The 25,065-nt window shown below is 35.6% G+C and overlaps 1 protein-coding gene across 5 annotated transcripts in view; it reads left to right on the top strand.

The window, feature by feature from the left end:
* ARHGAP29 (Rho GTPase activating protein 29) overlaps positions 1 to 25,065 on the top strand; it is a 75,121-nt gene that overhangs the window by 16,906 nt on the left and 33,150 nt on the right. For 2 of the 5 annotated variants that reach the window (XM_053591759.1, XM_053591760.1), the window contains exons 2-5: positions 598 to 834; positions 13,392 to 13,526; positions 23,358 to 23,454; positions 24,405 to 24,477. In XM_053591759.1, the coding sequence (XP_053447734.1) occupies positions 630 to 834; positions 13,392 to 13,526; positions 23,358 to 23,454; positions 24,405 to 24,477 (510 nt within the window). In that variant the 5' untranslated portion in view covers positions 598 to 629. Of the gene's footprint in view, positions 1 to 597; positions 835 to 3,826; positions 3,956 to 13,391; positions 13,527 to 23,357; positions 23,455 to 24,404; positions 24,478 to 25,065 lie in introns of those variants that run through there. The other 3 variants (XM_053591763.1, XM_053591761.1, XM_053591764.1) reach the window with 3 other exon arrangements.

Genomic DNA, 25,065 nt, shown 5'->3' with positions numbered 1-25,065 from the left:
ATAATTTCCTGACGTAGGTGTTGTCAGAATGTTCTTCACATTTTATAAATGAATGTACCAAAATGAAGAGATGATTAGATCTTACAGTAAGTGATAAAGGAGGTATTTCTTTTATCAAATCCATATTTCATCTTTATTTTTGAAGGTGATGTCATTTAGAATATGACCTTCCACTAAGTGATGTTTCAGAACAGCTTTACAACTGAGAAAACTCTATATTCTAGAAATTAACAAAAAGTTATTAAGAGCATGGATTTTGGCATCAAGGCCAATCTAGGTTTGAGTCTGAGTTCATTATCAGTTGAGAGCTCAGACAAATTTTTAACCTCAAAGTCTCAGGTTCCTCACTTGTGTGAAGAAAAGTAGTTTGTGTATCATAGTTGGCAGGATTATTGGCACTTAATAAATTGAAGCTGCTCTTACTAGAAATACGCTGTTTTATTTATTTATGTATTTTAAAAGTTAAAAAAAAATAGAATACTTTTCAAAGTGGGCTGTGGGCTGTTTGTGAAAACCTAATGTATTTTCCTGGCTGATTTAGTGTTTCTGTTTCTCTGTCAAATTTATTTATTTGTTATTGTTTCTTGTTCCCTTAAGGATTTCCATTTTTCTGACTGTTAAATGAAAGGATGATTGCTCACAAACAGAAAAAGACAAAGAAAAAACGTGTTTTGGCATCAGATCAACCCTCTACTGATGTAACAACTTCTGAAATGGGGCTCAAGTCCATAAGTTCCAATTCCATTTTTGATCCGGATTATATCAAGGAGTTGGTGAATGATATCAGGAAGTTCTCCCATATGTTACTATATTTGAAAGAAGCTATTCTTTCAGGTTTGTCACTGCTTTCTTTTGGCATTCTTTCATAGTTTGTTTATTTTTAAATGCCTGCCTAGCTGCAGATAAGTGTGTCCACAGTGGTAGGAACAGAGTATTCTCCTTTAGTTACTATCCCCTCCATTGTCCCATGTTTATGGTGTAAACCATTTTATACTCAGATGATAGTGTAGTACATGATAGAAACTTCGGTAAGTGTGTGTGAAGGAGCGTACGAAAAGGAAAAGTAAGTCTTTGGTTCCTAGTGGCCACATCCATTTGACAGAAAAATTTGAGAGCATTGGATTTTATTTATTCCTTTTTTTTTTTTTTTTCAGTTTCTGGCTGGGGCTGGGTTTGAACCCGCCACCTCCGCATATGGGGCCGGCTCCCTACCCCTTTGAGCCACAGGCACCGCCCAGATCATTGGATTTTAATCTTTTTTGTTAACAGTAACATGGTACACTGACTGGTCTTTAATAACCAGACTAACGTTTATAATTTATATTGTGACATTTTTGCCTAAATTTATCTTTCCATATTGTTGCCAAAACTTAATCTAAAATGACTGCATTTGAGTGAATTTTTTTCTCAAAAATCAAACTTAAATCTGTTTTGCTGATTCATAATATCTTCTTAAGAAATAATTACAGGGGGCAGCGCCTGTGGCTCAAGGAGTAGGGCACCGGTCCCATATGCCGGAGGTGGCGGGTTCAAACCCAGCCCCGGCCAAAAACCAAAAAAAAAAAACAAGAAATAATTACAGAATTTGTTCTCTGTTTAGTGAAAAATGAATAATGGAGACTTATCCTAAAGTAAAGAACTGTGTATCCTTGACTTGATCATAGTACCTAAATCTTTCAACTTTTAGTGCCTCTTTCGTATCCGATTTTGATGGCAGCGATAACTATTAAAGACATAGTTCGCATTCATTTGCGATAAGTTATCTGATCATTTCCATGTTCATAGTGGTATGTCTAGGTGGTAGGGTGAAGATTCCAAGTGTTAATTGTATGAGACCTCCTGGGGCTTCATAGAAATTTGTAAGATTTCAATAAATAATTGTATGTATTATATAAATTAAATGTTTATTTTCTAATATACATGTTGAAAAATTAAAAACCACATCATGTGCCTGTACTAAATTTAAGACTTTAATTCCTAATCTGTTATTTTCAGATTGAAATGCCCAAAAATAACTAGACTGGAATTGAAGCTTCAAAATTTTAATATTTGAATTTTTTAACAATCACAAAGTTGTACTTTTGAGACTTTATAAATAGTATTAGAAAAGAAGTTGCTTCTACTCCCATTTGTTTTAATAGCTTGGTTTTGAAGTCTAATTATGGATGATCAACTGACTATAAAGTTATTTTACTATTATGGAACGATATCCTAAATATATTAAGTATTGGTAACACCTTTTTTTTTTTTTACCAAAATGAGTATCTGCCATTTATTTAAATAAGCAGGCTGAGTGCAGTGGCTCACACCTACAATCCCATCACTTCAGGCAAGCCAAGCCAAGAAGATTGCTTGACACTAGCAGCACAGCGAGACCCCACCTTTAAAAAAAAAAAGAAATTAGCTAGGTGTGGTGGTATATCCGTACAGTCCTAGCCACTCAGGAGGCTGAGACAGGGAGGATTGAGTAAGCCCCGGAGTTCAGTGTTACAGTAAGCTATGATAACCCATCCTGCTGTGCTTCAACCTGGACAGCAGAGCAAGACTGTGTCTTTAAAAAACAAAACGAAACAGAAGCACAGCTTTGTAATAAAGATTTGTTCTTAACTGGGTTAATTTTTTAAAATTTAAATTTATGTACAGTAAAATTCTTTCTGATGGATGGTTCATTAACTGGGTTAATTTTTAAGGTGAAATTTAAAATGATGGACTATTTGACAAGTCATTTACCTTAATTTAGGGTAGAGTCTCATTGTATTTAATGTATCAATTTAAATAAGTTTTTGTTAACATAAGATTTTTAGTTAGGACTTCTATTTATTTTACTTAGTTTTAGAAGATTTATGCCTTTTAAAATTCTCATCTTACATCATTATCCCCCTTTCACAGATTGAAAACGAGGGTAATTTAAAACAAGTTGGGCAGCTTATCTATAAAACATTTTTTATAGGAATTTTAATTTGTGACAGTTCATAGGATAGGAAGGAAAAGGATTAGAAGCTGATCCTAAGTGAGAAAAGAGCAAAATGACATTAAGTATAAAATGAAGGAGACTATCCCTTGAGATTAGAGGATATGTTTGGAAATATGTTTATTCACTGAAATTTACGTTTAAAAATTCATGAGGACATTATCTTTTTAACAAGAAAGCCAATACTTCAAAATTTGAATAATAAAATTGTATGTGATGGGTATTATTAGTAATCAAGAACTTGCAATTTATGTCTGGTAAATTAATAAAATGGATGGATAACCAATGAGTTAGCATGTAGTGGTCATAAGAGTTTCATCATTTACCTTTACATTGATTTTAAACTTGATTTTACCCAAAAGGCTGAGAAGCAACTACCTTTGGATTGATTTTAATGCTTCCTTCTTCAAAGTCAAAAGGAATGTATATATGTACATATCAGAATGAATTTTGGATTTAATAAGAATTTGTTTTGTCTGTGTTTAGAACATTGTTATCAAAATTTAGAAGTAGACTGGTTAGTATGGGTTGGTAGAACTTTTTTGTTTTGTTTTCCTTAAACCAGGAAGTATGTATAAACATGTAAAAGAAACCCATTAAGAAAGAGAAGGAAAATACTGTATAATAATGTGCTTTTTGTTTTTGATCATGATTTTCAGCTTCTTAAAAGTATCAGACTTTTCCTTCCTTAATAGAATTAGGGGAATCACGTGAGATATAATCTTCATGCAAAAAGATAAAATGTTTAAAATGCCGTAATTATGTAATGTGGTTTTATGTAATGTTATAGGCAGGGCCATGCTCTTGTCTTCTGGGTATTGACTGAGGAATTCCTTTGGACTTCTACCATTCTAGAGTTATCACAGCTGTAAGCTGACCAGATGGCATAGCACTGTTGCGTTGGTTTAGAGTGAAGGAGCCTTGTCAGTATTTTCTGAGTGGCCTTACCAATATTTTGTCTGTTGCCTCCTTAAAAGCAGAAAGGTAATAAATTCTTGGCATTTTTTGTTTATTTTTTAATATCTGCTAGATATTAAAAGACTAAAATGTTAGTTTTTCAGGGTAAACATTGTAGCTATACAATTAAATCACCTTTTGGTCTAATCAGATCACGTTTTCTCTGTATATTTATTTTATGTACCTGTAATGAGGCTGTGATGAGCAGAGTCACTTGACTGTTGCTGCAGGTGTTAATCATCTGGTTGAGGCTAGGCTTAGATAAATGGCTTTGTGATTGGTTTGTGGTCATGCTGTCATTTCCCCACATAGTTCTAGACGTGATTATATAATTGCATCTGGTGCTTTTCATTTTACAGAGTACTTACACATATGAACAAGTTTAATCACTCAGTCTCCTCAAAGGCAAGAACTGTTAGCCCCATTTCACAGATACGATGTATGTATTATATTATGTTGTATACTCTTACTGCTGATAAATAGCGGTCTCATTTGGAACCTAGTGGTCATGAGTGCAGAAGGGTGTGTTCTTTCCATGCGGTCTCAGCTGCTTCACATGGCAGGTACTCTGTAAAAGCACTGCTCAGTTTTCATTATTTCATTAGCTGTTGTATTCTGTGGAGATTATCCAGACCTATACTGTCCAACATGGTAGCCACTAATACATGGCTATTTCAACCTGATCAAAATAAATAATTCACCTCCTCAGTTATAGTGGCCACATTTCAAGTACTCAGCAGTGAGTACTGAGTATTCACATGGTAGCCACATGTGAATAGTGGCTACCAAATCGGATAAAGATACATCATTGCAGAAATTTCTGTTGTATTGTGCTGGTATAGACATTTGGCCTTTATCAATATTGAGCAAATTGAGATGAGTTCTTGAGCTATATTTTTTATTTCTTTGGCACTTAAAAGAATCCTAGAAAAAGTTGTTGATCAACTACCATACAACCAAGGTACTGTAACAAACTGGTCAACATACAGAGGTGGTCAACATAAGGAACTAGGCCTCCTGTACAGTGCACCTTCATGTGGTGCAGTCCAGTCTGTAAATCAGGTCAGCTTAAGAAGGTGGTCAATGTAGGGAGGTGGTCAACTGTGGAGGCTCTGTTGTATTAGAAAATTTTACACAGAAATAGAAGTCCGTTTGGAATCTCCTTCCTTAAGATGCCTTTAGATTGTGTAACTTTCGTGACTTTCTTTGATTTGAACCAGCAGATAATTTTACAGCCAGGTTATACAGTTTGGTTAAATTGGCAGTCAGGGATGGCAGAGGAAGCTCTAGAAAGAGAATCACAGGATCTAGCTAGCTTCTAGGTCTAGTTTTGCTACTGACCAGCTTTGGAATATGAATAAGTCATTTAATTTTTTGTTTAGAATGAAGCACTTGTGCCAGGTGCTATCAGTTTTATGATTCTGTGAATCAAAATTTGAATGGAGTTGGAGATTGTACATTCTTCTGAATATTGACTGTTTAGAGCTGGAGATGACAGCTGAGTGTTTGCTCTCAAATTACATAATGTATCTTAGACATATCTCCTCCCTAACACCCTCTCCTATTCTCTTGGTGTTTTGGTGAGTTTAATGGTACTTATTTTCAATGTGGTGTTTATAAAAATTTCCCAAGTGAGAGTATGAAGCTCATACTGTAATTGTTGTTGAACAATTGATGAGAAAAAATAAATGCCTGCCAGAGAGCTCTGTGCCCCTGTTGAATATGTATGTGACTTGTCTCCAGTTTTTATTTACAAATAAAAAAGGAGAGCTTAATGTGGGAGATTAAAGGAGTATGAAAATATTCCATTCTTTCTGAGATAGGATAAGTGATAAGAGTTTGCTGATTCTCTTTTGACTGCTTATCTCCAGGCAGAGATTAACCTGTAGTCTTATACAAGTAGCAGATGTGGAATTTGAAGTTTTTGATCTCTATCCAGCGTCATTAAGGTACATTATGAGTAATTACAAGGGTATATTTTGCATCTTATATCAAAATGCTGAAGGCACTCATTTATGCATGTGCACTTTGTGTTAATTATAACACCATAGGTTAATGTATGTGCAGTGTAAGTACCAATTCCGGTTTATGGCTTTTCCCTGAGGAATAATGTGTTCTGTATTCTAAATAACAAATTTGTAAATGTTCAAGGTTATACAATGATTTTAACATCTGCCTTTGTGACAAACCTTCCCATTCCTAGGTGGACCCTTGTTCGGGAAACCCAAAATCTGGGAATTAGGAAAATGCAAAGATTATTTATTGGTCTAGAAATAATAGTACAAAATGTCTAAATTTTTTGCTGTTCAGTGCTTGGAAGTTTTGATTGCCATTACAAAATATATTTGAAGGAAAAGCAGCAGTCTAATCCTTCTTGTAGCTTTTTGATCACATATCACTATTTTAAAATAGATTTTAATGAACATTTACTATTGTAACTTGTACTTTGTTTTTCTGTGTGGGTTTTTTTTTTTGTTATTTTTATTAGTCTGTTTTTTCCTCCCTGATTGCAGGTTTGTTTTTTAAATAGGCTCTAGAAAGGAAGATAAAAATTTATCACCAGTTTCAGATAAACTAGTTAAGTTCTTCTATTTTTAAAAAAGCTTACTAATTTAAAAGTGTATTTCTAATTTTGTAAATAATAATTCTGATCTTGTAAGTGATGGCTCCTGATGAATTCTAGATCCTAGATTTATTATATGGGCCTATAATCAGAAGAGATGTGCTCCTTTGCTAAAGCAAATTTTATTGAATGGTAAGAATTAGATGAAAAGATCAAAACTATATAAAATGATATATTTTGTTTTGAAAGATTTTGTATAAATTTGCTGATTCTTAGTTGAAACCCTGTCTTATGGATTAACTCAGTATTTTCCCAGGAGGATGTGTGGGTTTTTTTTTTTTCCAGTTTCCTCGAGTGTTACCTTTACCATTAACTTCACTTTTAGCTTCTCAGCGTGGCAGAAGTTCTGCAGAGTATTAGAAAAATTAACTTTCTAGCCTCAGATGTGTCCTGCTCTGTCTTATTCTAGAAGTGAACTTCTTTTGAATTGATTTCTAAGAGATAATCATTCAGGAGACGTTAGTGTGAACATTAATAGGTTATTCTTAGTGAAATGAAACTTTGAGAAACAAAGCATGAAATACACGCAGGTCATTGATTACACTTGTACCAGTTCTCAGGGGACTGCATTTTGATTTTGCACTTGCCTAGAATGATTTATATAATTTAACACTATTAAATAGTAGCTAGCATATCATTGGAAGTTAAAGTCTGTTAAATCACAGATTATGGAGTATTTAAAAAAAATTTTTTTTTATTGTTGGGGATTCATTGAGGGTACAAAGAACCAGGTTACATTGATTGCTTGTGTCAGATAAAGACCCTCCCATAATAGTGTTCTGCCCCCCCAAAAGGAGTACTTGTTACTAAGCTATAACGTCTTTAGCCTCAGGCAGTATACTATAGTGAGTAAGAGCACAGATTCTAGAGTCAGAATGCATGAGGTGGAACCCTCATTCTGCACTGCTAGTTGTCTGTAACCCTGGCAAGTGGCTTATCTTTCTGTTTCAGTTTCTGTGTCTATTAAAAGGGGATAATAGGGGTGTTGTGAAGATAAAATGAATTTATGTATATAAAGCTCCTCGAAGAAACATTTTAAAATGTCAGCTATTATTATTTTTACAATCCCCAGGTAGCTGGATAAAGAAGGCTGCTCTTCCTCAGGGTTCACTTTTATCCTGTAAATTCAAAGTAATTACAGCAACAACAAAAAAAAAATGTTTCCTCGTGATAAATTCTGGAACTTTCCCCCTCCTTGTTGTTTTCATTTCTTTCCCTGGAAAGGTTACTGATTGTAAAATTATTGTCAGGTTTTTTTTTTTTTTTTTTAATCAGGGAAAACACCATGTTTTTTTTCATTTATTTTCTTAAGCATTTCCATGAAGTGTTTGCAATATAAGCACTCTGGTATTGTGTTAATGCATGAGAACCAAAAAATGAAGCTGGCTGGTTTGTTTTCACTTGATAAGCTGAATGAAGCAGAAAAGACATGGCATAAATGTGTGAAACAATAAATTAAAATTCAGATTACTATATTATAGGACCAATGGATAAATAAGCTGACATAAGAGCTTTACTGTTCTAGATAACTAGTATTAAGACTTTGGTTGAACTCTGTTAGATTCACATCTATAATTCCTTTGTATTACATTTCATTATTTTACATTGCAGCCACTATGACATTTAAAAATTATTTTGTGCTGGGCACGGTGGCACACGCCTGTAATCCCAAGCACTTGGGAGGCCAAGGTGGGTGGATTGCCTGAGCTCACAGGTTCGAGATCAGCGTGAGCCAGAGTGAGACCTATCTCTAAAAAAAATAGCCGGGTGTTGTAGTGGGTGCCTGTAGTCCCAGCTAATTGAGAAGCTGAGGCAAGAGAATAGCTTAGGCCCAGTAATTTGAAGTTGCTATGAGCTATGACACCACCACACTCTAACAAGTGACAGAGTAAGACTCTGTCTCAAAAAAAAAAAAAAATTATTTTGTATTTAGTTATGTGAGTAAATTAAATACTATAATTTTATTTGAGGTATAGAAATACCTTTATAAAATATATCCTTAGTTATTTATAAATATAAATTATAATTTATATTTAATTATAACTAATTTATATTTTACACATAAAATGAAATTGAGACATAACTGTATAGTCTCTTCTCTGTTAGCTGAAATACCGAGCGACCTGGCTATAAGCATATTTGTTGAATGTGGTTCTGTGTGAGCCACATGTGTTTTCAAAGGTATTTAGTTTGAATGGCTTACAGACTACTTGTAATAATTGCTGTTTGTATATACTAGAACAGTGAAGCAGTTTTATTTCTATTAATTGAGATGCACAACAATGTTATGAGGTCAATAAAACAGATTATTATCAATTCCATTTTATTGACAATCTGAGATCAGAGAAACTAAGAATTTTGTATATAATCCTTTCAAGGAAGTGGCAGATCAAGGATTAAACACTTGTGAAGCCTATAAATCAACAGAAATGAACATGCCAACTAAATAAAATGTTAATCACAAAAATTCATAAACTTTCGGGTGGTTCCTGTGGCTCAAGGAATAGGGTGCTGGCCCCCTATGCCATGGGTGGCGGGTTCAAGCCTGGCCCTGGCCAAAACTGGAATAAAAAAAAAAAAAGATTCATAAACTTTCCCACATGTTTGGGCTGAAGGGGTAGTAGAGCATCAGCCTGTGCTCATAATACTTCGGCTGGAACTTCCTGTATTAGCAAGTGCTAAACTATTTGTGCCATAAATGGTTAGAGAAGCAAAAAGTGCCTTTTTTTTTTTAACCAGAGTTTCTATTTCCATTATAATGAAATAATGCTATCTCAAATTCTTTTTATGAAGCAAAAATCTTCTTAAACTAAAAATTTAACTTTTAAAAAAGGTTCAAGGAGTTTAAGTAGTTCTTTCATCAATACTACATATTCCCCCCCTGGGAGGGGGGTTGTGGGGAAACCATAGCAATGGCAAGCAAAATAAAAGAGGCAGTAATCGTTCTTCCCTAAGGCTGAAGAAAGATACGTAGATGCTTGGTGTGGTAGAAAACAATAGATTTAGATACTCACCACTAATTTTGAATATTGATGGTTATTGATGCTCTTTGGAAATTAAGCTCACTTAGCCTGAGACTTCAAAATATTGTCACAGCACTTCCTATGTGTATTAATATCTAGAGAATTTATTGTAAAACATGAGAGGATGTAAGTAAAACTGATCTTTCTCTTTTAGGACTAACCTTGGTTGGATTTCAAAAAGAGGGTAGAACAGCTCTCTGTGGTAATAGGTAATCACTCAACCTTGGTTGAGTACTAGCGTATCCTGGCTTGCTTTAGTTATGTATGTGCCAAAGAAGAGACTTTATTATAGAAAGCTGGGGGAAAAATAGGAAGTCATAGAGTTTTATAATTGTTATTTCTTACAACTCTTCAAATTATATTATTTTCCCAGATGTTTATTTCCAAGCCACTAGATTCCATTTCAGAGCTAACCTGTATTTAACTAATTTCTACTGCTAATAAAAATAGCTACAAACATTTATGCAGGACCAACTGTGTTCCGGGCACTGTTCTAAGTATTTTAACTCATTTAATTGAGCAACCTTACAAAGTAGTTACCGTTATCTTCTTTTTATAGATAAGGAAACTGAGGCACAGAGAAGCTAAGTAATTTGCCAGAGGTTTCTCCACCATGGAGTTGGAATTCAAAGTCAGGCAATCTGGTTTAAGAGGCTGTGCTTCTTAACGATTATTTTATATTGCTCATCTGAGTAAACGTGCCACACTTAACATTAGCGTTAACAATTATAAAACAGATAAAATAGATAATTCTTTAAACGGCGTTTTCACATTTTCCCAAAAAATTAAAAATGTTTATAATGTATGTTGATGAAAAAAATTCTATCAGTACATAAAGCTTTTACTTGCCTGTATTTCATTTTTAAAATACTTTAAGAATAGTTTTAGATGGACAAAAAGAATTCCCATAGAGTCCTGTGCCTTCTTTCCCCTATTGATTAACAGTCTTATGTCTGCTATAGTTAATGAACCAATAATTGATGATAAGCAATAATGATGCATTATTATTATTATATAACTAAAGTCCATAGTTTATTCAGATTTCCATGCTTTTTCCCTAATGTTTCTTTTTCACTTCCAGGATCCTATCATACTACATTTAGTTGTTATGTCTCCTTGGCTATAAGTTTCTCAGACTTGCATCATATTTTGATGACCTTGATGGTTTTAAAGAATACTGGTTCAGGTATTCTGAAGGATGCCTTGATTAGAATTTCACATTTTTCTTATGATTAGACTGGGGTTAATAGGATATGGTAAAGAAGATGACAGAGGTAAACTGTCATTTTCATAACATATTAAGGACTGTGAACATGAATTACCACCGTTGATGTTGACCTCAGGCCCCTGTCTTAGGTAGTGTTTGTTGCATTTCAGTGCTGTGAAGTTACTCTTTCGTCTTCCCTTCCATACTCTACTCTTGGGAAGAAGTTACTGCACAGCTCATATTTAAGGGAGGTACACTTCACCTTAACAAAGTCCCTGCACAAATTATTATAGTTCTTTTAGAGCTTTCTTTTTCCCGTTTATTAATTTCTTCACTCATTTATATTAGTATGGACTCAGGGATATTTGTTTTATACTGTAGGTTGTAATTCAGTGCTACTTTATTCATTTGTTGCTCAGTTATTCCAGCATTGGCCATTGGTAACTCTTCCAATTGGTTCTTGTCCTGTGCACCTTTGGTATGCCCTCTTAGGCGTGTTTTTGTTTTTGTTTATTAAGCTCTTCCTTACTCCCTGGTATTACAAGATGCTTGCTCCTGATGAAGCTTGTACATTTTCTGTCCCAGTCCTAGAATCAGCCATTTCTCCAAGGCACCCTGATCACTTTTGGTATTGGAAACCAAGATCTGGGACCTAGATGTATGCTGGTTTGAGCACCAGGTGTCATTTCATTTAGGCCCTCTCAGCTGACCAACCAAAGAAATACATGTGTGTATATTTACCCACCTATGCCTGTACACATCGTTATACATTTTTCTATATGTAGTCATCTATCTCTATATTAAGCTAAACATGAGTTCTTACTGAAGTCCATCATTGTGTGGATCATTCTTGCCTCTTCCCTCCGCTTATCTTTGCATTTCCACTCCAACAATGAGGTACCTGGCTCCACCATTGGCTATCCATTTACTCAGCTATTCAGTTCCAGCAACCCTGAACTCCACTGACAACACTTTATCAGCTAGAGTAGCATACTTCCTGTGCGTTATCTTGCCCTTAATCTTACAGACTCCATTCAGTGCCAGAGTTACTTAGGCTAGTATCTATTCTCCTCTTTTTCTTTTCCTATCAGTACAGTTTGTTAGATGAATTTAGTCTGATTTTTCTCCCATAAGGTACTGTGTTCTGTTTTCAGCACCACCTGGACTACGCCTGTTCTCTGCTTCTCTCTGGAACACCCTCACCTTGCTGCCCCCTCTAATCCCACACTTTTTCTTTCTTGATAATGCTGGTAATGGAATGTTTGGTTGCATAATGGGAGAGATTTTTTTTTTTTAATCCTTTAGGTAGGTTTTCTTGCTCTGATTGTCTTTTAACATTTCTAAAAAACATGAGTAGTTTGTGTGATTATAAAATGATACTGTACAGTATTTAAAATTTTTTTGTTTATTAAACTATTTCAGTAGGGAGACAGCATAATAGTCAAAGCAGGGATCCTGAAATTAAACTCCCTGGGTTCACATTCTAGTTTCACAGTTTAGTAATGTGGTCAAGTTAGGCGTGCCTCAGTTTTCTCATCTGTACAATGGAGATTTTAAGATTATCCAGTAAGAGCAAGGTGAACATTAAATGAGGTAATATTTTTTGTTTTTAACAGTGCAGGTCATTTAATAAACACTTGATAAATATTAACTATAATTAAACACCAGCACTCTGTAAGGTAACAGAAAGGCAAATTACATAAGGAGCAATGTGAGGTGGTTATCTGTTCAGCCTTTTGAGGATTCCTTAAGGAGTTTTAGAGGTAGGGTGGTTACTCTTCCTGGTTTGCCTGGGATGATGATCCAGCACGTGCTTGTTGCACTAGCATGATTGAAAGCAGCATCCCGCTCCTCACTCGCGGAAGTGTTTTGGTTTGGACGAGAAATTACGCAGTGACAGAAATTCACAGGGATTGTGAATCTCTGTCTGAGGGTGGATGAGTGGGAAGGAGCACACGTCTTAGGGATTTTTCAAGAGTAGATAGGAGTCTGGAATTTTTGTAATCTCCCAATTTTTCATCATTGGCAAATAATTCAGTTTTTCTGGAAAGCATGAAAAATTCAGTAAATATCTGTACATTTTGTCTTATGTAAGTTATATCACAGTTTTTGAAGTGTGCATGTCAAATGATGATCTTTGCATATATGCCTGTGAGTTACTGGTTCCCAATAATGCGATAATGACTTGACACAAACAATCAGTTCTAATGTGGAAACTTAACATGTGTTTTTAAAATATTGGTTAATGTGTCAAACTTTGTAGGGCTTTTAACTCTGTATTATGTATGTATTAGAAAGTGTATGATAGTAAAAACTGTGAGACAGAAAAATGTACCTGGTAAGGGTGCCTCAAAGGAAATCTGGAGATCATGTTTATAATGAGAAAACTGAAAAAGATAGTGCTAAATTAACCCTCATTGTGAGAGCCTTTGAAATCCTTAATGAGTTAAAATGACCATGGATGTTTTGAAGGCTATATAAATTGTATGTAATTGCAGTTGCGAAAATAGAAGTGAGGGTGTCGTAGGCGAAAATTGTGGAACCAGTGCTTCTACTTGAAATGTGCTTCGAATGCTTTGGAAGCAAATAAACTTTTTTTCTCTTTTTAAGACTGTTTTAAAGATGTCATTCATATACGTCTGGATGAACTTCTTCGCATTTTAAAGTCTATAATGAATAAGCATCAGAACCTCAATTCTGTTGATCTTCAGAATGCTGCAGAAATGCTTACTGCAAAAGTGAAAGGTAAGGAAGGTACATTAAAATTGGCTTGCCATGCACAAAAAGGATCACCGCAATACATTTTGGCCCATAATAACTACATGGCCCTTGCCACTCATGGTATTTGTAATGTGTATCAGTAAGGAGTTATGTATATGTCCAAACAACCAGTGTTTGAAATTCAAATTTTATGAATGAGTCATTCTTGTTTGAGATGGTTTATTAGTGTACAAGAAGTCTATGTTGTGTGAGGACAATTGATGTTGGAAAAATGGTCATCTGTAGTGACTGCACTTAAAAGAGGGAACAAAATGGAGAAGTGGAAATGTGTAACGTGAAAATGAAATTAAAATTGTAAAACAAATTTATTGTGTGTATGTGTATAGCAAAACATGCTAAAGCTTAGAATCAAGAATTGGGACATTATCCTCTGATGAAATGATTTGCCACTCAAAATTGTTAAAATTATTCTGGGCTATGATATATAAGAAGCATTAAGAGTGAAAGGAGTGTTTGAGAAAAAATGAACGTGGAGGCAGAGAAGATGGGGATTGATGGGCTGATCTAAGGCAGAAGCTGGGATGTGGTAATGGTAGAAGGTGATCTGCTATGTCTATTTGACAAAAATATAAGGCAGGTTGAGTGTGAAGGGTTATGGGGAAGTGTGAAATTGAAGATGTGGACATGGGAGTTGATGTACAGGTGATGGAAAAGAGGGATACCAATTGGGCAATGTGCAGAATAAACAGAGGACTGGTAAGAGATTTCAGGGACAGAGAGAAGATAGAGAAACTGGAGCAACACTAAACAGACAGGGAGAATGATCTGGAAAAAGGTGTCATACAATTTAAAAAGTCAGGGTTTTACAAACCCATAGCTTAGTGGTTAGGGCACTGGCCACATGCACCGGGGCTGGTGGGTTCGAACCCGGCCCAGGGCTGCAAAACAACAATGACAGCAATAACAACAGCAAAAAAATAGCCAGGCATTGTGGCGGGCTCCTGTAGTCCCAGCTACTTGGGAAGCTGAGGCAAGAGAATTGTTTAAGCCCAAGGGTTTGAGGTTGCTGTGAGCTGTGATACCATAGCACTCTACCAAGGGCGACACAATGAAACTCTGTCTCAAAAAAAAAAGAAAAGAAAAAGAAGTGATCATTTAGAAGTGATCAAATGCCACTGATAGGGTAAAATCAATTCAAGTAATGTAGCTATAAGAAGTGACCTTTTGGGTAGCCGTGATACCGTAGAATTAGGGACAGACAAGGTTAGTAGTAGTCCTGTGATCAGTTCTGTGATAAAGGAAGCAGAGTGAAGAACCCATCCTAGGCCGAGGGAGGAAGAGAAAGGGTTACCTGTCCCGGGTCTCAAGGGTCAAGTAGGCAGTGGAAGATGATGGGGCTAGGAAGGGGAAAGGTCAAGGAGGGTGGAAGGGGATGGGGCTGTGAAATAGGCCTCTTATACAAGAACTTGGGTTGGAAAGAATGTGATGAGATTAGTGAACACACTGGTGTTTGGAGAGGGCAAAGGACAAGTTTCAAGAGATGAGGCAGGAAGAGAAAATAAAAAGCTTATCTATAAAATACGGTCCTCAGGCACCCCTCCCCCCAACACACACCCCACTACTTTCTTGATAATGCATTATCCTGTTTGTGTGGTTGCCTTTTTTCTGTATTTTAAGCACTGGAAAAAAGTGTGGGAGATTTTAAATGGGGAAATATGGATGGTGGCTTTTAAAAATGTCCTTAGTAACTAAGTTTGTTTTTAGATAGATTGTTTACAAGTGCCATTTAACTTTACTTAGATAGGGAAATTCATGTCTATAGATAGTAAAATTTCCATGCTTGGAAATAGCGACCTAGTTCAATTGTTGTCAGTAGCTATTGTGTGCAGTCAGGATGTCCTGGGGAAGGAGTGTGCCTCTGTGTGGTTGGTGTCCACATTCCAGAAGCAGACTTGAAGAGAGTGGTCTCTCGGCTACCTTGAAGATCTTTTATCTTTGAAGTAAGGCAAATCTTTTGAATGTTATTTCCCACTATAATCGTCTTTACACTTGGGATTATTGTTACTATTTTACTTTTGTGTCATGTAACATTTAAAAGAAGATTATTTTGTTGGGAAACTTATCTTCATTACGATTCCATGAGAGACGAAAACTTTTAGGACTGTGTTTTAGGGAGGCAGATTTATATATTTTTAAATAAAACTTCCTTCCCTGCCCCAACTCTTAACTTCTAAGGCCACCTAAAAATACTGATACCACAAGTGAAAAATATTCAATGACCTAAAAAATTGAGGTCAAATCAGAGCTCATTTAATTCTTTTATTTAATGGTTAGTTTTCAAAACCTCTAAAGGCACAGGGCAGGAACAAACCATTTTTTAAGGTCTTTTCTGTGCCAAACAGTCTTGAGTGTTTTGCATACTTTAATCTTTGTCAAAATAAACTTATAAATGTACATTAGTATCTCTGTCTTAGGAAAATTTAAGAAAACTTGTGTGGGAGGATCAGAAAGCTGTCAAGAATATGGAGATCATTTATATCATTTATTCTGAACTCCCAATTTTAAAAGACAGCAGTGACCTGAGCATTTGACTTTGGAGGTCTTAACTGTCACTTGCAGAAAGCACATACAGAATCTCGGGGAATGAGAGCTGCAAACCCTTGTGTTACCACAGGTTTGCGTGTGTGAAGTGGGACCACTTCCTATGCCTAAGAAACGAGAAATTGAAATCTTTAACTTTCTTTGTTTTTTATTTTAAATGTGGAATTTACCTTTTAATAACTTGAAGAAAAAAAAATCCTCAGCTTTTCCCCATTCATTCCAGTAGTGATTTGTATTTCCTGTGTCTGTTTCCAAGTAGGAAGTTCAGACTGACAAAATATTTGCAATATGGTAAGAGAGATAATGCCTATTTTTGAAGCAGATAAAGACATCTTCAGAATTCAGTAATTTATGATGTTCTTAGTATTTTCGTTTTCATTATTTTCAATTATGTTAGTTTTATTTGTAATACAAATGAAAATAACCCTTTATTTAGGTTTTTAATGTTCTATATTTTGCCCTTTATTTAAAAATTGGTACATACAAAAGAAAAGTAAGCTTTAATTAATTACACTTCCAGGATTGTGCAAATCTCACCTTTCTGTTTTGTAAACTTAATTTTTTCAGAATGCAGTTCATTCACATGACTGAAAATGCAAATGGTATAAAAGGGTATTCAACAGTGAGGTTTCTTTCCCACCTCTGACCATGAGCCACCCATTCCTTTCCTTGGATAAGCAACAACTACTGCTGGTTTCTTATATACCTTTCCTGAAATATATTTCACATATATAACCTCCTTTTTACACAAATGGTTGTGTTCTACTACTTGTTTATTGTTCTGAGTGACATGCACGTAAAAGCTTTCCTGATTCTTCTGTTGTTGTTTTCAAAGCTGTATGGTATTCCCTTACATTAATGTACTAGAATTGATTTAACCAATTCACTACTAAGAGAAGTTTGGATTGTTTCCAGTTTTTCTCTGTTACAAACAACACTTCAATAAATAGCCTTGTAAATTCTTAGATGGGTCAGCATGTTCTCAGATGGATCAGCAAACGTGTGTTTCTATATTTTTAATAATATGAAATGCCCTGTATAGAGATTCTGCCCTTCTGATAGTACTGCTGAAAAGGCTGATATCCTGCACGTTTGCCAACAGAGCTGGTTACAAAGCTTTTTTACCCAGTCTAATAGTGAAAAGTGATATCTCAGTATGTATTTGATTTGTGTTTCCCTCATTTTGAGTATCTCTTTTCATTTGTTTCCAAGTTATTTTTATATACTTTAATGTGGATTAACCTTTTATTTGTTTTTCTCTTGGGAGTTGGTCATTTTTTAGTATTGATCTCTAGAAACTTTGTATAAATAAAATTAGTTCTTTAATCTTTGATATAAATTGGAATCTTTCTTTTTTTTGTCTTCTGATTTATATTTGCATTAAAATTTTTAAGTCTTTTTTATGGTTTCTGGGTTTTAGATATTAGCAAAGACATCTTTGCTCTGAGAATATGGTAGAATTCTCCACTGTTTTTTTTTTTTTCTTCTGATGTTTTCATGGTCTCATTTATTAAATTTAAGTTTTTCATACCTTGTAAAGTATATAGGTACCTAGCTGATTTATTAAATAACTTGTCTTTTTTCCAAAGACTTGAGATGTCTCTTTATCATAAATATACTAAATTCTCACAAATATTTTTATCTATATCCCGACCTTGTTCTGTTGCATCGATTTGTTCAGTCATGTGCCAGTACCACGTTGTTTTTATTATAGTTTTATAGTATGCTTTAGTATTTTGTAGAGGTAGTTCCTCTTTCCACTTTTCTTTTTTTTTTTTTTTTTTTGTTTAGACAGAATTTTGCTCTGTTTCCCAAGTTAGAGTACAGTGGCATCATCATAGCTCACTGCAAACACAACCTCCTGGGCTCAAGCAATCCTCTAGCCTCAGCCTCCCAAGCTGGAATCATAGGCATACGCCACCATGCCTGGCTAATTTTTTCTATTTTTAGTAGAGATGATGTCTTGCTCTTGCTCAGGCTGGTTTTGAACTCCTGAGTTCAAGGGATCTTCCCACTTCAGACTCCCAGAGTGCTACAATTATAGGCCCGAGCCACTGTGCTTTGCGTCATTTTTAAAAATTAATTGTTTTTTTACTCTTCTTATTGTCATTCTCAATCCATCACTCTTTGAATTGGCTTGTCTATCCCACCATTCAAAAAATACCTATTGGCGTCTTTAGGGTGTTCTGAGTTAAATTTATTCATTAAGTTGAGGAGAATTTACATATTTAGGATTTCTGTCTGAAAATGTAGTATGTACTTCATTTCTTCAAGTTGTCTTTTGTGTTCCTCAGAAGCAACTTAGTTTTCATTCTGTGGGTCTTAAGGCATTGTTGGTTTCCCCCCCTACTTTGTTCTTTTCTGTTTTTCTCTTTTGGCTTTTTCACTCGAATGATGGCTATTCTTCCGTTATATCTTTTAATTCAATGGTTTTCAAAATGTGTGCTCTGATTGGTGACATCAAGTTTGTGAATTATGATGGGCATTTTTAAAATATGATAGAATAGAAAAGAAAAATCAGGAAAATGCTGCGCTCCATGTATGGCTTAAGTATGTTTCAGAAACTATAGGTGTTACATAACTGATTATTACATGTGTATGCTATTTCCATTGGGATGTTATATGTATTTCTTTCTGAAGGTTGTGGCTAAAAAAGTTTGCTGCTCTAATAGGTTGGGTGTATTATGTAAAAGCTATTCATGTGATTTCTTAAAGAGGTGCTGAACTTATCTTGGGTCTTAATGTTGGGACTCAGTAGGGAACTCAGGTAAGAGAGTTGTTTAAACATTAAGCAACATTTTGATGAGACTTTGAAGAAGTGTTAAAAGAAGGGAGCGAGTAGAAGCAGAAAAAAACAATTGGTGGGCTGGTAAGTAGTTCAGACTAGAGGTAAATAAAATGTGGGCCTTTGAACTAAGCAATGGGAATGGAACAGAAAAAAATATTTCAGAGGTATTTTGAGTGAAGCTAATGGGATTATATGGGAAAAAGCCAGTGGGAAGTCAAGAAATAGATCAAAAAGATTATTAGAAATGTGGGTAAGGAGCACAGGGATTAAAGCTAGAACATTCAGAAATTCATTTCCTTAGAGATTTGGAAGTGGATGAGGGTTGGTGGGGATAATGTGTAGTGAAGAAAGCCAAGGTGAGGACGGTCGGCTCAGCAGGGAAGACTGTGAAGTACAAATTGTCTGCAGGTAGGTACGGAACTGAGGAGGGAGTTGATGTTACTGAATACCAGGCACCAAGGTACTTGATGTTTGCTTTCTCAGTCGTTCCCCTTGATAATGTGCAGTGTTGCTTATGAAGACATTGAAGTTAGGTAATGCCTTCAGAGTAACACAGAATATAATTCCATGTTACCTGGTAACTCATGACTGGTCAGCAGTGTGTTAAAATATCAAAATATTATAAAATAGAGAAAATTAAAAACATGGGTAGTACAAAAGTCCACTTTTTTCAGTACCATTTGTTGAAAACACTGTGCCATTTTCACGAAGTTGCCTTTGCATCTTTGTTAAAAATCAGTTGACCATCAGTTCGGATTTGAATTTGGCGCTGAAACTCCAGAGCCTTACTTCTGCCAGTTATAATGGCACATGGCTTCTGAGAGAGCAGAATACTTAGAGATGGAAGCAAGTAGTTAACATTTGCAGTATTACAGCTGATATTAAGGAGGACATACATACTGCATGCCGGACACTGTTAAACTCATTCATGTGTGTTATCACATTAATCCTCATAACAGCTTTTTTGAGGTCAGTATTAATGTTAAAAAATCTGCTCCTGTTTTGCAGGAAAAAAGCTAGGACATAGAGAGGGATTTGTCCAGGGTCGCATATGTATTAAGTGGTAGAGTTGTTGAAACTTGCAGAAAAGCCGAGTAGGATGAAGATGAAACAAAAAAGTCCTCCCAATTTTGATGATGGGTGATTATTATTGACAGTGTTGTTCAGTGTCATTATAGTCAAAATTATAGTTGACATTTACTGAACGTTTCCTGTGTAACAAGTTTTGCTCTAACTTTATTTAATCTTCACAATACTTGAAGTACATAATTATTATTCCTCTTTTACAAGTGATGCTAAGGCACAGAGGAGTTGAGTTATATAACATAGTGTAAGTGACAGAGTTAGGCTTTAATACAGGCAGACTGGTTTTGGAACACATTCTCTTAACCAGGAGTTGGCAAACTAGTCCTGGTGGGCCAAATCTGGCCTGCTGTCAGTTTTTGTAAATAAAGTTTTATTTGAACATGGCTACTTTCATTCATTTTGATCATCTTTGCTCCTTTCTAAGTAGTTGCAGCAAACCGTATAGCTTGAAAAGCCTAAAATATTTGCTACCTAGCCCTCAACAGCCCAAGTTTTCTAATCTCTGATAACCTTAAAATTGGGTGAAAAGCCAAATCTGGGTGATTTCACGATTAACTTGAGAGGGGAGGTGAGACGGGACATGGCATGACCTATTTATACTGTAGAGATCTGACAGTAAAGAAATGGTAAATTAAATCGGATGGTAGCTTTAGGAAGAAAGATATATACATATGTATGGTAAAATGAACATTTTTCCACACGGAAAAGATTGTTAATAGAAGAAAAAATGTCAGTTGAGTGAGAGTTGGTGAGGCTGTGAAGGAGGAGTAAAACTGGTGTAGGGATGTGGAGAATGTAGGAAAGAGTAGGAAGATTTATTATTGGGACCAGAACAAAAGACTTTTCTTTGAAACACTGAGCATCAGCAAGAAGGGGGAAAGATAGTAGCAATAGAGGGCTGCAAAGGCAGTGATGGGAATTTTCATTAGATGGCTGTAAATTCCAGTACAGGTGAAGCCACGGAAGGAACATGGTTCAGATAATTGTCTTTTCACTACTCACAATTAGTATGATTATTTTTTAAGCTCCCAGTCATGTTTAGTGCCATGAAAACAAAAAAGTATATAAGAAACAAAGAATCATTACAGAATTTTGGATAGTAGTATGAGGTATTTTTTTTTTTTAATTTAACAAGTTAGGAAACATGAGTAGGCTGCACATTTTGATGGTATTATATTGTAAATTACTACTTAAAGTCTACTTTCCAATGAATTTTTTTAAAAAATCGTTGAGGTATAAGTGATATTCCATAAACTGCACATATGTAAAGAGTGCAGTCTGATCAAGTGCGACGTGCTCATCTCCTGTGAAACATCACCAGCACCTTCATCAAGGTACTGTGTGCCCCTTCCTAAGTCTTCCCTCAGCCTGTACTTCCTGGCCTCTCCTTTCCAAAGTCTGTTTTGTCTTCATTTTTATTCTGTTCAAAAATACTTTCCAATTTCCCTTTTTCTTCTTTAACTTGTGGGTTATTTAGAAGTGTGTTACTTAGTTTCCAAATATTGGGGATTTTCCAAAGATCCTTCTCTTATTAATTTGTTTCTGATTTACTTCCAAATAGTGCAGACAGTATTTTGCCTGGTTTGAATCCTTTTAAACTAATGGAGACTTGTTTTGTGGCCCATAGTATGGTCAATCTTGGTAAATATTAAGTATGCATTTGAAAAGAACATGTGCTTTGCTCTCGTTGGGTAGACCATTCTGTAAATATTTGTCTTGTTGAGATGGCTGGTAGTTCAGATCTTCCCTATCCTTATTTTCCATCTGCATGTTCTGTCAGTTATTAAGAAGGGTTATTGGAAACTCCAGGCATAACTGTGAATTTGCCTGTTTCTTGTTGCAGTTCTATCAATTTTTGCTGCATGCCTTTGGGAGCTCAGCTTAAAGGTGCATAAATGTATAGAATTGTTACGTCCCCTTAACGAATTCACTCCTTCGTAATTATGAAATGATCTTTTTTATCTCTGATAATGATATTCTTTGCTCAGAAATGTACTTTGTGTGATATTTGGTAGTAAACTAGGACAGTCATAGAGCTTACTATGGTTACTTTCTTGTCTGTCAGGGACTAATTTACTGTCCTTTGTTGCCTGACATCCAATGTCTTGAGATGCATTTCTTATATTTTATATGGGTTTCTTTTAGTTGTTTCAGGCAGAAGTTAGAGCAGAAGTCCAAGAATATTTTTAAAATTGTTTGCAAGTTTCTTTAGTTTTTCTCTTTGTTAATATCAGAGATACTTAGAAAAATCTGATGAAAGATATGGACCTTAGCCTACTTTGCCCCTGCCCCCCAAATCTGCAAAGCCTTATATGTGTACAGTTTTGATGTAATTTCATGGAGTTTATAGGCTTGAGGGTTAATTCATTCCTACCTAGAAATTTTCACTTTCCAGCCTGATTGTATATTAGAATCACCAGAAGAGCTTTTAAAAAATATCTGTGCTTCACCACAGACCTATGAAATCTCAACCTTTGGTGGTAGGACCCGGACTTTGTTTTTAAAACACTGCAGGTAATGCTGATGTGCAGCCAAGATGAAAAGCAATTCTGTTGTAAAGGAGATTGTGTGATCCCTTCATCGGCAGGGTGCTAGGGAAGGTGGGCTGCAGGGACCCTGTCGTTCCTTGTACCCAGCCTGAGTGGCATGCGCTCCTTATACTCTGTTGGGCTTTTAACAAGAGTAATAGACAAAGTTAAAATGAGAAACCTTTTCCAGTCACATTTCATAATTTGCTTTAACAAAATGCCAAATGTTGGAATATCTATTGTAAATAAAAAGCAGCAAGCTACATGTGAGTTACCGTGGGCCTCAGAACTCAAGAGTCTAAGAATAAGGCTATAAATAAATGGTAATTTAAAGTTTGTAAAGTAGGTTTTTTTAACGGTATGCTTTGGTATAGGTTTTGTGTTATGTCAAATGTATATGTGACTTCAATTGGTGGTAATTCATAGTAAAAAACGTACTTCATACTTCTGCAATCTATAGTGTGTTTAGCTGTTTTTTAAAAAGTCAGAAAATAGGAAGCAAGAGAAAACAGCACAGAATACTTTTAATAGGAGAGTTCTGGCATAATGTGGACTTTGACTCTGAGATTGATTGATTTCATAGTGAGTCACTCTTTAGTTGTGTCAAGTTGTGTAAATTATGGAGTAGTCATTTTGGAATGCCTGCTGCTTTAATATAAGCAGATTCTTTTGTGTGATTTTCGTAACAAAGAACTTGAACAGATCCATTTTGTGTATTAGGCTTTTCAGTTTTCTAAATCTTTTAATGCTTCTTGAAGTTAACAGTGAATTTTTAAAGGATAAAATGATTTTATATAAATTCAGTTTAAAATATTTTCTCCTTCACTTATTGTAACCAATCCTTCCCTATAGCTGTGAACTTCACAGAAGTTAATGAAGAGAACAAGAACGATCTCTTCCGAGAAGTGTTTTCTTCTGTTGAAACTTTGGCATTTACCTTTGGGAATATGTAAGTAGATGACTGCCGTTTAAAGTAGAGGGGCCTGGGTGTCTTAGAGTAGCAGTCACCAGCCTTTTTGGCACCAAGGAGTGGGTTTCATGGATCATAGTTTGCCCACAAATGGAGGCAGGGGAAGGTTTCGCGAGCATTCCATCTCAGATCATCAGGTATTAGTTTCTCTTAAGCAGTGCTCAGCCTACGTCCCTCACACACACAGTTCACAGTAGGGTTCACACACTTCTGAGACTCTTGAATGCTGCTGCTGATTGACAGAAGCTCAGGTGGTGATACAAGCTGGTTCCTGACAGGCCCAGACTACACTGGTCCACAGCCCAGGGCTTGGGGATCACAGTCTTAGAATATGTTGCATAATCTAGTAAGATAAATGGAAAATAAACTATCAGTGTAAAATGTTATCACAGTTTTAAAAAGATCTACGTTCTGTGTTGCTCAATAACTATAGTTAAACATGTCTTTATAGCTATTTACAGAAGCAGTATCCACTTGCAATTGACTATGTTTGTGTTTTATGTGAATAGATTCCTAGGATTTTATTTCTAAGGTACTTAAAAAATATATATTTCAGATGATGTGTTGAATATAAAGCCTGTGATAAAGAAGTGTAATGATGGCTCGGCGCCTGTGGCTCAAGTGGCTAAGGCACCAGCCACATACACCTGAGCTGGCGGGTTCAAATCCAGCCCCGGCCCGCCAAACAACAATGATGGCTGCAACTAAAAAAAAAAAAAAAAATAGCCGGGCATTGTGGCAGGCGCCTGTAGTCCCAGCTACTTGGGAGGTGGAGACAGGAGACTCGCTTGAGCCCAGGAGGGAGGTTGCTGTGAGCTGTGATGCCATGGCACTCTACCCAGGGCGACAGCTTGAGGCTCTGTCTCAAAAAAAAGTGTAATGACTTGTCTTTTTCATTTCTTTCTTTTTTTTTTTAACTTCACCGATAGCCTTACAAACTTTCTGATGGGAGATGTAGGCAATGATTCATTATTGCGACTGCCTGTTTCTCGGGAAAGTAAGGTAGGCTAAGTTTGTGTGAAAGTAAAGGCTTTAATATTTTTAAATTTTAAATTATTTCCTGATCTTAATCTCAGCATTACTCTTCACTAGTTTTTGAGTTTAGAAATTACTATATATAGCAAGAAAAGAAGACCAATTCATTTCATTACTAGAATAAAAATTCCCTTCCTGGTCACACTAACTTCAGTGTTCAAGTTGCTCCGTGCAGCTCGTAGCTACTGTATTGGACAATACAGATATAAAACATTTCCATCATCACAGAGAGTTCTGTGCTAAGTTGTCTAACAGACTTTCAGTGACTTGCTTATCATACAGTGAAATGGTAAAGATGGCTGAAAGAGGCAGATTTTACATGTTCTATTTCTTGAACTTCTTGACTTATATTTTAGAGATGTGCAGAATTTAAAGTTTTGAATGGATTTGTTAGGGTTAATGCTGTTTGTAAACAATGAGATTGTTCATTTTGAGCCTTGAGAACTGTTGTTATAAAAAGCTATGCAATTCTTATAAAGTGTTCTGGCATTTAAATGGGGCCTTTGAGTTTTAAATACTTGAAATTCTTTAGCAAGAATTACGTCAGAGTAACCA

The sequence above is a fragment of the Nycticebus coucang genome, chromosome 5, assembly GCF_027406575.1.
Source record: "Nycticebus coucang isolate mNycCou1 chromosome 5, mNycCou1.pri, whole genome shotgun sequence".
Taxonomy (NCBI): domain Eukaryota; kingdom Metazoa; phylum Chordata; class Mammalia; order Primates; family Lorisidae; genus Nycticebus; species Nycticebus coucang.
The sequence above is the reverse complement of the archived record's forward strand: the minus strand, read 5'-3'. Positions and strand labels throughout refer to the sequence as shown.